The 16,477-nt window shown below is 36.7% G+C and overlaps 1 protein-coding gene across 1 annotated transcript in view; it reads left to right on the forward strand.

The window, feature by feature from the left end:
- The window catches only part of Myo95E (Myosin 95E), a 503,326-nt gene that overhangs the window by 288,492 nt on the left and 198,357 nt on the right, over positions 1–16,477 (forward strand). The window contains exon 12 of the mRNA XM_067140340.2: positions 1,910–2,143. Coding sequence (XP_066996441.1) covers positions 1,910–2,143 — 234 coding nt within the window. The remainder of the gene's footprint in view (positions 1–1,909; positions 2,144–16,477) is intronic.

Genomic DNA, 16,477 nt, shown 5'->3' on the forward strand with positions numbered 1-16,477 from the left:
AAGGACTTCACCTCATCTGGCTGGTACAACATTTAGCAAAGTTAAAGGAGAACATAAAACTTTGATTTCCACCTATTCAATACATTAAAAGCAATTATAAAATTAGGATCTCATTCTTAATTTATTGCTAAATTATTAAAAACATAGGACATGTTTCATTCAAATTTTGAACATCTTCAGCTATAAACATTCTTAACAAGGTTAAAACTGGTAACATTATTCTATAACTTACACTTATTGTTTACTGTTAACAAACTTAACCATAACAACTATTAAAATTCTCTTGAATATATTGTATTATATATTGTATTCAAGAGAATATATAATAATATATTGTATTATATATTGTATTCAAGAGAATTTTAATAGTTGTTAGGGTTAAGTTTGTTAACAGTAAACAATAAGTGTAAGTTATAGAATAATGTTACCATTTTTAACCTTGTTAAGAATGTTTATAGCTGAAGATGTTCAAAATTTGAACGAAACATGTCCTATGTTTTTAATAATTTAGCAATAAATTAAGAATGAGATCCTAATTTTATAATTGCTTTTAATGTATTGAATAGGTGGAAATCAAAGTTTTATGTTCTCCTTTAACAGACTTTCAATATGGAAAAATGGTCTCTTGCAATTTAGCAAAGTGTCAAGAAAGTGGGAAACATCCTTCTACTAAAAGACACTGTAAAATCTAAAGAGACCATTTGTAAGGTGGCAGTAAATATCTCCACATGGTGATAGGTCATATGCATCCCAAGAGGAATCCTGTATTCTTTCATATCCTTCATTGTTATGAAGCACTCTATGAATTGCAGTGGAGGATTGCCCTTTGAGTAATCCAAATTTGAACTCTGGAAGTGATCCAAAACCTACCTGAACTAGTGTAGTATTTTCAACTCTATGCTGATTACATTCTTCTTCTGTAATATTCCTACATGAATCAGTTATCTTTAAATATGATTCCCTATATATGTGTATCCTACTCTAATACCATATGTTGCTGATCATGCCTTAACACCTGGTCATGATGTCTTGTTGCCCGTATAAAGCAATATTGCCCAAGAATTATCAGGGAGGCGGTTGAAATACGTAAACAACCAGATAATTTCAACCGCGATACAGGTTACAACCTCAGTGAATCATGGCTACCTATAATCAGAACCATTAGAGAGTAATGCTTTGCTGTTACTATTCATTGTCTCTAGCATTGGGCTAAAATGGCGTCCCCTTTACATCTTTGGGCACCATTTGAAGCTTCCTTGTTGCTTTCTCCTAGCAACCATCAATACATCGTTTCTTTTCTCTTTTGTCTCCTGATGAAGAAAGGCAAGATTCCTTTTGAAACGTTGAGTGTGTTTACAATTATTTACATGGCATAAGCCCAAAAAATATAACTAATGAATGTTTTATTGTTATCATCATCCTAATTTGAGAGCTTCCACAAGGATAAATGTATTATCACAATATTAATGTCTAAATTTAATAAAGAAAGAGAGCTGTCATGTTCCTTTGTATTGAATACCACATAAAAATGTAGGCCTGGTGCTAGAGTTACTAATGAAAAATTTCATTACATTAATGCCAGGTTGCTTACTTGTTTGCTTTGAAATAAATACTACCATATAGAACCCCAGAACCCAGACTACCTAAAGTAGAAATTTAAAACTAAGGCAGTTTGCAGGATATATTGATGATGATTTTGGTTTTGTGTGGTTCGGATCTTCACAGGAACTATTGCTCTAGAGATGGTTTCGTAGTATACCTACGGAACCTTTGAGAGTGACTGTGGGCTGAGTAGGTGTCTCGTAAGGCCTGAAGAACTCCAGAAATATGATATCCTATATACTTAATGCCCCTGACACAAATATTTGTATGAAATCTTAGAAAAAAATGTTTTCTCTTCTTCCCTTAGGTTAAACGTTATGGCAAGAGAAAAGTTCTGGGCATCTTGGATGTGTATGGTTTTGAGATGTTTGAGCGCAATGGGTTTGAACAGTTCATTATCAACTTCTGCAATGAGAAGCTCCATCAGGTAATCATGGAAACCACCCTGAAGGAGGAACAAGAAGAATATGCAAGAGAGGGAATTGAATGGTCTCCTGTAGAGTTCTTTAACAATTCAGTAATATGTGATCTCATTGAAAAGGTATGAATATAACAAAGTTATATTATGGTATATATTATTGCTTGCAATCAGTGTTTATCTTTAGAAGTTACATTTTAAATAATCATGTGTTGTTAGTCAATATGGACTGCAATTACACTGAAATAACTACTATGGTAATATTTGAATGGAATTAATTTTAATTTTTTTTAATGCCATTAGTATGCTTAGTATCTTAAACTTTATCATAATACTGTAAATCTAAATATGGGAAGCTAGGAAGTAGTATAGGAACAGATACTACAAAAGATAAACACAATAACAGGTCTGTGCAGACAATAGAAAGCAAGACAAGGATGAATGTAGACATACTTGAGGACCAACGCAATATCCACACTGCTACCTACATCAATGTCCGACTCGTTGGCTGAACGGTCAGCGTACTGGCCTTCGGTTCAGAGGGTCCCGGGTTCGATTCCCGGCCGGGTCGGGGATTTTAACCTTCATTGGTTAATTCCAGTGGCTCGGGGGCTGGGTGTTAGTGCTGTCCCCAACATCCCTGCAACTCACACACCACACATAACACTATCCTCCACCACAATACCACGCAGTTACCTACACATGGCAGATGCCGCCCACCCTCATCGGAGGGTCTGCCTTACAAGGGCTGCACCCGGCTAGAAATAGCCACACGAAATTATTATTACCCACATCAATAGACTGTTTATTTTCGAACTAAGTTCTTGGCCATTTCATATTTTGATTCTGAGCCACCAATGAGATTGTTTTTGCTTCCCAGTTCCAGCAAGAGGCTGAATATCTACACCCAATGAGAGACTCATTCTTGAGAGACATCTTAAGGACCGATTAGGAAGTATGGGGTAAGAGGAAAGACAAGTACAGAAAAGGGCATAGTCAGAAAACACGAGTAATACAAGCGGGCTACCTAACACCAGAAAACAGATGGTTTAACTTTAATAACAATGCATATCAGCCTAGGACTGAATATAATAACTAAGCCAACAGTGTACAGATATCAGTTGAACTACATTAGAGACAACAAAAATATTGAAAGAAAAAGGCTTCCAGCTCAAAAACTGTTTTAACGATCACCACCTCATATTTTTTAAACTTTTCATGTTTTTTAAGAAAAAATGTTAACATGCACTTCATATTATGTGTCTGATATTTTTAATTTATTATATATATCTTACTGAGGATGACCCTATGTCAGGTTGAAACATTCTATGTAAAATTTCATTGTAATTGGATGTAAATATTGTAGTATTGACTAGAAGAATAATCAACATAATTTTGTACAATTTTGTAAAAAGTTCAACCATCAATATGGATCTAACATGAGATTTATAGTCTGTAATATAAAAATTTAACACAGGCGGTAAAGTAGGAAAATTACCCAACAAACTCAGAAAATGAAAACAAACCCCATAATTGGAAGCCAATACTCATATCAATGATTATTACCCTCTACTGGCTATATGTTGTATACAAAGAGGCACAGTTTTGTTGTTGAAATTCTACATTATGAACTTCTAATGATGAGCAGTCTGTATAATGTAGGCCTAAGCACTGAACACTATAAGTATCTACTATGGATTCTCTGATTTCAGAATCACTTCTGTTTTATTTAGGACATCTTTGCATCTTAACTTATTAGTCTACCCTGTGGTGGTGATGATGGTGGTTGTGGTGGTGCTGGTTTACAATTTGAGGTTCATGTTAAAGTCATCTCCATCTTTTAACACAGATATGTCCGGCTCCATGGCTAAATGGTTAGCATGCTGGCCATTGGTCACAGGGGTCCCGGGTTCGATTCCTCGCAGGGTCGGGAATTTTAACCATAATTGGTTAATTTCACTGGCACGGGGGTTGGGTGTATGTGTCGTCTCCATCATCATTTCATCCTCATCACGGCGTGCAGGTCGACCACGGGAGTCAATACGAAAGACCTGCATCTGGCGGGCCGAACTTGTCCTCAGACACTCCCAGCACTAAAAGCCATACGCCATTCCATTTCAAACACAAATATAAAAATCCTTCAGAGCCTAAAAACTGCAATTGCTTCAGGAATCCCTTATATTGCATTATTTATTGATACTGTGAACTACTCAATGGACAACACATTTTTGTGCTGCTACAAAAATTTGTACTTGTAGTGTGTATTTTCAACTGTAAGATTGTCCCCTGTGCTTCTTTAGGTCTATAGCCATTTACATTTTTAGTCCAGATGCTCAGTGATTATGTATGAAGAAAACACTCAGAGATGATTCTTTTATTTCCAACCAACTATTGGAAATTAGTTAACTGATAAACATATGTGTTGTCTAGAATGGTGCCTAAAGTTAAGCTGCATTGAGCTTCTTCTTCTTCTTCTTCTTCTTCTTCTTCTTCTTCTTCTTCTTCTTCTTCTTCTTCTTCATCATCATCATCATCATCATCATCATCATCATCATCATCATCATCATCATCATCATCATCATCATAACTACTTTGGTTTGTATTTCAAATGTCTCCACAGCTATCTAGGTTTTGTTCTTCTTGAATTATTGGGAAGAATTACTGCCACTGCAGAGAATGCAAAGTATCATCCCTCCACAGTTGTGTCCTCCACACATCCACCACAGCTTAGAATATGGCCTCTCAGGGTGCATCCGAATGGTGCATGCACTGTGCACGGTGCAAAAGACGACTTCATTTGGTTGACCAGAGTGCAGACCCCCATTCCTCGATTTGGAGCAATAGCGGTGTCTGTCTGTTTCCCCATCCCTGTCTCGCTCGCTCCCCCCTGTCTCCCTCTTACTCACTTGCTCCGTAGCGCTCCAAATCTGAGCCGAGTTGAGCCGAGCTTAGCTGAGTAGCCCAGAGATGAAGCGTTGGTCCGAGCCGAGCGGGACCGATGCACTGTGCACAGGAACTCTGCACCGCTGTTTGCACGCATGAGATTTTGGGCGTTTGGGAGGCCCTGACTTAGAGTTAGGATGTTTACAGAAGTTCAAGGAGGACATTTTGAGCCAAACTGCACTAATCACAGGAAAATAATACTGTTCACTGTTATCTGTTCCTTTTTTTTTTTTTTTCCTCTTGCTTGCTGTTGTTGTAACAAGTTATTGCTAACTCATGACCTTTTGTTGTCATTTGTATCTTGTCAAGTTGCCATTTTTAAGATCATTTAATAATTTCCTAACAGAGTACAGGAAGTTGCCAACTTCAGGCTTGTTTTATCTCAAACTCTTGTGCTATGATATATCAGGCTCAATTCAAGAAGAAATATTTCCTTAAAGTAATGCACATCTTCCTAAAACTGCTGTTTATTTATTTATTCGTATCAGAAGCATACATTTTACATTGCATAATGGTACTTAATGACATACATATCAAATAGTGTCTGCCCAAAATTTTGCCAAATCACGGGCATTAGGTGTTGCAGCCATCAAGTCCTCTATTGTGCAACTTAAAGGACACTTACTACAGTTCATGAAATGGGCTGTGGTTTGGTCTTCACCACATTCGCATTGCCTGGATGTGCCAGGAAAGCCCCACTTTACCATATTGGTTCTTGATCTACCAACCCCAGTGCGAAGCCTGTTCAGCGATTTCCACGTAGACCAATGTTCCTCGTGTCCTGGGGGGAGATGTTCAATTGGTAGCATCCAATCAGCAAGTTGAGGATTTCTAGTTCTCCATAATCTCAACCGTGTGGATTGGGCAGATTCGTTTAAATCTTCGGTTGTATTCAGGAAACTCCTCCTAGACCTCAATCTTCGGTGGGCAGGTTCATATCCATTTAATGGGTGTGCACATGAGGCAAGTGCTTTAGTTCTCTCATTCATGGATGCAACTTCTCTTCTTATATCTGGTGGGGCGATTCCAGCCAAACAGTAGATTCTATCTCGTGGAGTTGGTCTCAAGCAGCCAGTAATGGGTCGACATGTTTTATTTAGAGAAATGTCAACTTGTTTAGCATGACTTGATCTGTACCAAACAGGGCAAGCGTACTCTGCAGCGGAGTAACACAGAGCCAGGGCTGTAGTTCTCAACGTCTTTGGATGTGTACCCCAATTGGTTCCAGACAACTTGCGAAGGATGTTGTTTCTAGCCGACACTTTCTGCTTGATGTTCATGCAGTGTTGTTTGTAGGTGAGAGCACGATCCAATGTTACACCTAGATATTTAGGTGTTGGGCAGTGATCTAGTTGAGTATCTTCCCATACTACCTGCAATTTCCTTGACGCCTGTCTGTTCTTTAAATGAAAGGCACCCTCCCCGAAGAGTGTATGATTTACATTCGGGCGTTCCCTGGGCAACGGTGAGGTGTTAACACCGGCTGATCTTTCCAATCCAGAAGTAACATCAAAACTGCTGTTAAATGTTTTTGTTGAAATATTTTGCTGAGTTATATGTTGGATCGTTCTTTTTAACTTGGTCCTCTGTTTGCTGCTGGCTGATTTTGAATACATAGCAGTGTTTGACTGTACAGTAGACTCTCTCATATCTGAAGTATGTAACTCAACTGTTATTACAGTTACAACATTATGTGAAATTTTGTTTTTATTGACTGTAAAACTACAGGATGATCCATGTAAACCTTTTCAATTTTTTTGACATAACTTTTGAAGCAATTATAGCAAACATGTGCAATCTGTTCTGGATTATTTCTTTCTTTTTTTTTGTTTGTTTGTTTGTTTGTTTGTTTGTTTGTTTCTTTCTTTCTTTCTTTCTTTCTTTATTTCATGCTTTCATTTGTGGCAGAGGGCTCACAGCCCTTTCTTGCAGACTAACTGTGAGAGTTTCCATAGAACTGTCATTTTCATATCCAGTTCTTTAATATTTTAATTCCTGCACCGCATACACTTTGCACAGTATGCTCGTAAGCTCAATTCTTTTGCATCTCTCTGACGTGCCAAATGAGCAGTCCGTCCCCTAGCTCAATCAGTTCAGTGATTTCTTTGGTGAGTTCAGTAAGTGTCTTTGAACACAATCCTGACTCATTCCAGGTCTGTGTTTTCCACTCTTGCTGAGAAGCGAGTCAATTATCTCCAGATTTCTTACCATTGATAACATTGTTGGCCTAGCTGAAACATTGTGCACACCAAATTCTCTTCCAAATGCCCGTTGTGTTTCAATCAAGGAATTTGTTTTCCAATAAGTTTTCACCACAAAAACATGCTGCCAAAGAGAGTAATGCCTGTTCATATTATGACTTCAAAAACTACAAACTATAAAGAATTAATAATAATAATTAAAATAGGCAACAACAGTCATAATAGTCAATATAGATTCTACCAGAACCTCTGAGATCTTTAGACCTAATTTCAAGTTTACACTAGCTTCCAGAGGAAAATAATTACTCATTAAAATTTTAAAGGTTTATATGGATTGCACTGTATATTACATTACTTTCCTTTTTATAATAAAAGCTTTTATTTATTCCTTGGATTATCCAGCCTATTTTGTGTGTTGACAACGTCCCAATCCTGGAAGTGATGAGTATCAGAGGGTCTTTTCTTTCTGGCTTTTTTCATAATATTTTTCAATGTTGATTTGGCCCATTTTTATGGCTGGATGCTCTTCCTGACCCCAACCCTCTGTGAGAGATGCATTGAATATTATTTGTTTCTGTTGTGGTTAGTAGTGTGGTGTATTGTGTCACACTGTATAAGGAGAAGTGTATTGAGATGAATATAAAACCCAATTCCTGAGCCAGAGGAATTAACCATATGATGTTAAAATCCTTGGCCCGGCTTGGAATTGAACCTGGAGCCATCTGAACCGAAGGACAGTATGTGGACCATTCAGCTAAGGAGCTGGATGTTCTAGGCTCTGTAACATAAATAAATATAGTAAATAAATAAATAGGTGTTATTTATATAACATATAACTTTATATAACTTAACCCATTCTAGGTCTGTGTTTTGCACTCTCACTGAGAAGCAAGCCAGTTGTCTCCAGCTTTCTTATGGCCGATAACATTGTTGGCCTTGTCGGAACAATGTGCATAAAATAAATAAGTAAAATGTGTATAAAATATTTATATATTTTTACTGGAGATACTATTTCACAAAGATCAATCAATCTGATTATTATCAGAACTAAATGCTTTGATAAAAGAAAATGGTTGTCTTAAAATTATGGCAGATTTCAAAGAAATGTACTCTCTCACTATAGATAATAGTGAGCTTAGGTATCCATTTCCAAAGCCATGGTTGTTAAATTAACCTACTATTTTATGAACTGCCACAATATTTACGAGGTAAAAAAGTCCATCAAATTTAAATTCAGCAAGAGCTACTACTATAATAGAATTATGTGCACTATTTTCTGCTTTTAATATAAGCTATTCTTCTTATCTTTTAACTATACAAGAAAGATTCACAGCTTGAGTGACTCAATGTTGGTGCTACATCTAATAATTGCAGAGGACTAACTGTTTGTCACATACAGTACATTAGTTCATTGATCATTTCTTTGCCAATCTTTTGTATTGTTTTGCATTATGATTCCAAGTCCTAGCTGGAGGATCTGTGTACTGTATTCCATGTATAATCACCTTCCCTTTCTTATTTATGACTGTGCCTGGGAAACCCAACCATAAGTAGGAAAAATTTATTTTCTGATTTTAATGGATTTAATTTTAGCATATAATTCTCAGATATTTTAAAGTGCATAGCTCTAGCTAAAAGGGATTAAAATTGTCTTTCAGACTTTGTTTCTGAAAACCACTGTGGTGATAAAGAACTTTTCCATAATCAAATCTTCAGTTTAAACAGTATTGATTTTAGATACTAAGCTAAAATTCACTTTTGAGAACATTGTATTTTATAAACATTTATTCAACAGGCCCCATTCTTTATGAAAAGAATATATTTTTATTATCTTTTGCTTCTTTTTCCCTGAAACTACTCTCTCTCTCCGGTATGCTCTTTCCTCTTCTCTAGACATTTTCTACTTCTTGTTATCCCTTTGTTAGTTTTCTTACTCTTTCATACAGATTGTACCTCTCTGACAGTCCCATTTTTTCTTCTTCTTCTTCACCTTCTCATGAAGTCCAGGATTTTCTAGTTTGGTAGGAGTATGTATTTTTAACGTGGGCTTAGGAGATATTTACTATTTTCTGAGCAATATGGACATAATATTTCATATAGGTATTTCTTCTCCTTGTCAGAGAGACCTTTAGCTATCATAATTTCAAGCAATACATGAATATATTTTGTAGAAACTTCTCTCTGGAACAGTTACTTCCTCCTAATCAGTACACCACTTAGAATAAGTTTCATTTTTTCTTTTACTAAAGAATTCTTGTGTCATATTTTTATGTCCTGCTTGCCTACCTGCCAGAAAAATTGTATTCTCTATAGTGTAGCTCTGGATGAATATGTCAAAAGGTGCAGGTCAGAAGGTGGACAATCAGTTTTAACTTACAGTTATGAAACTACACCCATTTTCAGATAGATATTTTTCAGTCTTTTAAAATGCCATGATCGAATTTAACTTGCCAAAAAGGAAAACTTTTATACAAGAAATTTTTTTTTTCTGAGCAATATGGACATAATCTATATAATATTATAAAAGGAAGTGTTTGTCTGTGTGTACGCATTGCCCAGCAAAATCTACAGCACGTAGAGATCTGAAATTTTGAACATAGGTAGATGGAAAAAGCTCCGAATGCACCTCGAAGCCGGAATTTTCATTTTCGCTTTCGTTGGTGAGTTATGAACGAAAAACCAACGGAAAACGTGCGTTGGGATATGACAATCCAGTGTGCTGTCACCAAGATTAAATGCATCGAGTCGCTGTCACTAGGCAACGTGCATAAGATAGGTAGAGAACACAATATTCAAGGAGCCATTTTACGTCCAGGACGTAGGAAGCTGTTTTTGGTCTTATATGGTGTGAGGGCATATGACGGTGTTGATGATGATTCGTCCGTCGGATCGGGACATTAAGTCTTGAGCTATTCGAGAGGAGTGGCATATGTGCCGGCGCCGGGTTTCATCCTCTTCAATCTTGCTATCATATTCATTTCTTTCAACAAGCAACTTTTACAAGAATTACCCAATGTTCTACACAGTTACAAGTCTATCGATTACACGACAGAGCTTCGAAAGACTTGGAGTCACCTGGAGTTCCCTCGAACATCTTAGAGCGGACGATTGTGGCACCAATTATCCTTCTTAAGAATAAGAATCCTGCCCTCTGCAATGAACACGACTCTGAAACTGATGACTAATATTATTGAAGCCATTCTCATGATTGGGCATGCCGCGAGCGAAGTAATATTCATTCCTCGGATTCGAATAATTTCTTCGGATATACAATTTAAGTTTAGATCTCTGCAGTGTTCAAAATAAAATTTCTCTATGTAATAATAAAGCAAGCATAATCTTCTTCTCCTTACTATATATAAAAATGAATGTATGCATGTATGTGTGTGTGTAAATGACACATCTCCTGCTAAACCACTGGAGCAATTTCATCCAAACTTGGTACACTTATGACTTACCATCTGGAGAAGAGCACTGTGGGGGTAAGCCATCTGTAGCTCCCTTAGGTGTGGGGGGTCAGGGTGGGGGGCAAGGTATAAAAATAATTGAAAAAAGTGCCTAATCCACAGTTTTCAGGGTCGCTGAGATGTACAGAGACACTCCCCATTTTTCAAATGCCAAAGTTCAGCTTCCTTTTGCATGGGGGGCGAGGGGGGAGTGATATATTAAATTAAACGGAAATAATGTCGAATACATAGTTTTCGGGGGTCGCCGAAGTGAATTGTATACTCTGGATTTTTAGTATCAGGAGACAAACAATGTGGGGGTAAGAAAGCCCAGGAACCCTTAGGGGCGGGGGGCAGGGCGAGGGGAGTGAAATAAACAAATTAACGAAAATACTGTCGAATCCATACTTTTTGGGGTCGCTGAGATGAATAGTGACACTCCGGATTTTTTTTAAAAGTTCAAGTTCAACCCCGTTTGGGGTGGGGGCGAGGGGGAGTGATATATAAAATTAAACGAAAATAGTGTCGAATGCATAGTTTTCGGGGTTGCCGAGGTGAATTGTACGCTCTGGGTTTTTAGTATTAGGAGACAAACCACATGGGGGTAAGACAGCCCAAGAACCCTTAGGGGCAGGTGGGGGCGAGGGGGCTGAGATATAAAAATAATCGAAAATAGTGTCCAATCCATACTTTTCGGGGTTGCTGAGATGAACAGTGACACTCCAGAATTTTTTAAAGTCCAAGTTCAGCCCCATTTGTGGTGGGGGCGGCGATGGGAGAGTGACATATAGAAATAATGATATATAGAAATAATAGTGTCAAATACATAGTCGCTGAGGTGAATAGTGACACTCCAAATTTTTAGTATCAGGAGACAAACCACATGGGGGTAAAACACCCCAGGAACCCTTAGGGGCGGGCAAGGGGACTGAGATATACAAATCATCAAAAGTAGTGTTGAATCCATACTTTTCGGGGTCGCTGAGATGAATAGTAACAGTCCAATTTTTTTAAACTCAAAGTTTAGCCCCCTTTTAGGGTGGGGGAAGGGGGAGTGAGAAATAATAGTAATCGAATATACTGCCGAATACATAGTTTTCCGGGTCGCTGAGATGAATAGTAACATTCCGGATTTTTAAAGTCTAACTTCAGCCCTCTTTGGCATAGGTGGTGAGAAAGGGTGAAAAAATAAATTGTCAGAAATGACCGATATAATGGACGTGTGTATGTTCCAGTATGACTTACTACCTGGAAAACGTACTGTGGGAGTAAGACGCCCCTGGAACCACTAGGGAAGCGGGTAAAATATTATCCACACTAATAAATGGAAGTATGTTTGGCGCGATCTATATATACTGTACTATATATAAATTAAGGCATAAAAATGAAAACAGACGTAAATTAATGAGACCATAATAGGCATCTTAGAAATTTAAAACTTGGTGCCAGACAACCTGATGACTTCAGGATCCCTAGAAAAATCTCAAATTCTCATAATTCTCTGAGGGGTACATGCTGGGAGTTTCAAACCTGCATAAGAACACAGTCGGTGATATTTATCCAGAATCTACAAGTTTTATGGGCTTAAAAGTTTCCTTAAAGTCCTGATCTTTAACCCACTCCCCCATATCAAGATCGCAGCACAATCTCCCAGACAAGTTAGAAAAATGAAATTTTGTAAAATTATAGCTTTTAGTATGTAACCGACAGAAAATTTACGAGATGTTTAAAAATGTTATTTTTTTACCCCCAAAAAATATTGAAATATGGAGGCAATTTTAATGACGGTGCAGTCCTTCCTTTCGATGTATTTCGTGGCTAAACGGTAAGTCGTATCACAAAATGGATTGCACAATCTCCGTTCAATTTGGAGTGATCTACAACTTGGGTCCTATGACCTTTTGTCATATCTCTATGCCTTATACATTAAATTTTTCTCTATTTCTGGATTTACCTAAATTTTGCACTTTGTACACGTACAATTGATGGTTTGATTCACTTATAGGAAAGATGGGATCATCAAATTTACACGAATATTGGCCCACCCAGTAGCCATATGTGAGCCAAATTCTATGTTTGAAGCTGTCGCATAAGTATCTGAAAAGTAATGCATTGTGTGAATATCTTACACAAATTTCACCCAATTCAACATTTCTAAAACATAATGAATTGTGGTAGACAAGTGCACCTGCGTTATGATCACAACTCCACAACTCGCACTTTATATTAGAAACATCTCGTCTGCGGACCTCCCTATGCTTTTTCTCGGATAACGCCAATTTACATGCAATTTAAAATTTATTATTAATTTCATGTACAGTAATTTACTTCGATATCCGTATACAATCTGGAATACTGTTGCGAAGCACGGGTACAATTGCTAGTCAGGGTATACAGTAGATGCTCCACCCAGAAAGAATAGTTAGGTGTTACGTGTGTGTGCTCCCTTCCAATTACTTCACACAATTCATTCTCTGGATGGAAACAAGTTGTGAATCAAATATATAAAACAATATGTATATTACTAGCGTGCATTCATTGAGACTACTAAAATCATGTGTTTGAACTGAATCTGACACACAATTACACTGTTAGTCATGTTTCATGTCCTTGCAGCTTCAAGATATCTGAAACAGCGAGTAAAATCAATAACAGATCAACATTTCGTCAGTGTATTTCAACTCTCTGTACCATTAGAAGCACGTCAAAAGCACACTTTTATCAAGATGATGCACATTTCGTATTATAAAAATCCTCCAAGTGTAAAATAATTTCCAATTACCAATTCAAAGCTGAATGTACTTGCCGCAGGTATAGAAGATTTATGTAAATGAATCTTTATCGCCTGAGATGGATTTTAAATGAGTATCGTCCTTAATGGAAAGTTATCCATGTTCACAAAGGCTGTACAATAAACGGTAATATTGCAAATTTTTTAAAATGATAACTTTGTGAAACATGTAAATTATATGAGGATGAATATTTTTTCTCATGTATTAAACAGAATTTCTTTACTAAAAAATTGAGAAGATTGGAATTGCTCCACTTGCTGCGTATTCAGCCATGTTCATTACTGATTTACAATTTTACTTAAAACATTCTCTTATACATGTTACTGTGTTATCAAAATTAGAAGCAAGGAAGTCTATTAACACATGTTAGTCAATTCAAACTTTGTGACTGCAATAATAAGTTATAGAAGGAATACATTTTTATGTACTGCAGGCCTATGTTAGAATGGACATTTGATCTCAGTCGATTAAGGATGCGAAGATATAATACAAAGTACAGTATCCAATCAAAAGTATCAAAAATCCCTCCATGAAAAAATCTTGATGTCACTACAACAGCTCTTCGGTATAAAAAAAGGTGGAGTTCTCTGCTGTTGATTAATGTGAAAAACCAGCAGAATTAGTTAATGGTTGCTACAGGGACAGAGATATTTCATTTCTTCAAAAGTAACCATGGTAAATTCTCGGTGATGATGCTATAAAGTTGAACATTAAAAGCAGGTCTACGGATGGAAGGCCACGATTATGACGGACAGGGACCATCATTATTGAGTATAGTTGTTGTCGAAAATGGTCTGCTATCAAATGCATCAATCACTCGCGATTTCCGGAATTCTGTCTAGTTAGCACAGTTCTCATTCGTCGCGATTTAACTGGAATTGAGTTCCTTAATTAAACTGTTTCCCTTAAACCAAGCACTTCTTTTTGAATGAGTTGCGCCGTCTAAAGTGCTGTAAAAGCCTCGACAGCAGAAATTGGAAGTGTGTGTAAGGTTCAGTCTGAGAGTTCCAAGTAGTTATTGGAGACTTCAGATAAGAAGTTTCTCTTTAATATTTTTGTGATTCATACTGTACTTGCTACATTATCATTCAATAAGAACCTCTATTTCCTTTTTCACTAGAAATCGATACATGTCTTGTATTTCATATAGGTATTTCTTCTCCTTGTCAGAGAGACCTTTAGCTACCATAATTTTAAGCAATCTTAACCCTTACCTCTTGAATTAAAGTTCTCTTTGTTGCCTCTATTACTCGTATTTTAAATGAGAATTTCTATCTTATATGATCTGTATTCATCTTTTATCATTTTGGAGATAGCACTTACTCTTAAATGATATATTTGGCCTATAAACGTTTACAGCAATATAAACTGAAAATAAAGCCTTTCCTTTAATTTTTTACAAAGTGTTTCATCAACATCCTTGCAGAATGTGCTTATCTTTGCAAGAACAATTAAATCTAACTTATTGAAATGGTTTTTATAGTAATCCAATTAAATGTAGTCTTCTTACATCTGTTGTGCTTGCTCAGTGCTGAATTTAGAGATACAGGACTCACTAGCATAGATCTGTTTACTGCCACAACCAACTGAAAAAAATACCTAAATCTTCTCTTTTTCATCTTCTATTTCCTAGTTATTCTTTGGAAAATTATCTGTCAGAATTATGGGTACCTCAACCTAATTTCCACTGCATCTTCATCACCAATGATTTCCTTGAAAGCTCTGTCATCTAATTCTAAATATTTTGAGAGAAGCCCACCTTTTTTTTTTTTCAATACTAAAACAATTTGTTAATTTATGACAATACACGTAGGAATGTCTGAGAAAAAGGAATATGCTAGAGGGACTGGTGAGTGAAGTTGAGATGCTGTATGAGAACTTTACCAGCTGTGTGCGATTGGGTGACAGACATTCATCCTGGTTCCAGACCAAAAGTCCAGCAAGGCAGTGCACTATCCCCATTACTGTTTATCACCATCATGGATAACAAAATGAAGAACATCAAGAAAACCTCTGGTGAGCTAAATGCAATGGCTTTCGCTGATGATGTTATGATCTGGGGAGGAGCTGATAAACAAGTACAGTTGAGACTCAATGAATGGAAGGTTAAGTTCCTGGAGTTCAATATCAAGATAAGCAAACCCAAAACAGTAGTGATGGCAATAAACAGAGAGGGATGACCAGCAAACAGCATGCTAGGAGATCATCCACTATAAAGTTTGGAAAGCTTTACATATTTTGGCGGTGTAATATCTCAAGATACACTAATCACAAAGGAGGTGGCAAATACAGTGCAGAAGAGCTCTCACTTTTACCAGCAAGTATGAACACTCCTCTGGTATCCCAAAGTATCAACAAAATCAAAGCTGGTGATGTTCAATCGGTACTTCATACCAATATTAACCCTTACCCCTCGAATTAAAGTAGAGGCTACTACTGGTATTTTCGCCATAAGACATATCTGTCGGTGCGACGTAAAGCAAATAGAAAAAAAAAAAAAACTACTGGTATTTTAAATGTGAATTTCTATCTTATATGATCTGTATTCATCTGTCATGATTTTGGAGATAGCACTTGCTCTTAAATGATGTATTTAGGCCTATAAACATTTACAGCAAGATATGCTGAAGCAAATAAAAGCAATATGTACAATTTAAGATATATTATTTTCCATTATTATTATTATTATTATTATTATTATTATTATTATTATTATTATTATTATTATTGTTATTATTGTTGTTGTTGTTGTTGTTGTTGTTGTTGTTGTTGTTGTTGTTGTTGTTGTTGTTGTTGTTGTTGTTGTTGTCGTTATCGCATACCAATTGGTTTTGTTAGTAATTTCACTGAACAAATTATCGGTAAAATACAATTGAATAGCTCTAATTCAGTCTCTGGTTTCATGCCTTGCAGCCTGAAACTGCTATAAACGGCGATTTCTTGAAATCAGGATCTATTAATTTATAATTGTGCCAGCCGTCAACATCAGCTATGTGTTGGCCTACAGTACAGAAACTGACCATTGCCAGTTCACTTTTAGGTGCCGTCAACTGCTATTAGATATATTCATTAGGG

This window comes from Anabrus simplex, chromosome 1, assembly GCF_040414725.1.
Source record: "Anabrus simplex isolate iqAnaSimp1 chromosome 1, ASM4041472v1, whole genome shotgun sequence".
In the NCBI taxonomy this organism is placed as follows: domain Eukaryota; kingdom Metazoa; phylum Arthropoda; class Insecta; order Orthoptera; family Tettigoniidae; genus Anabrus; species Anabrus simplex.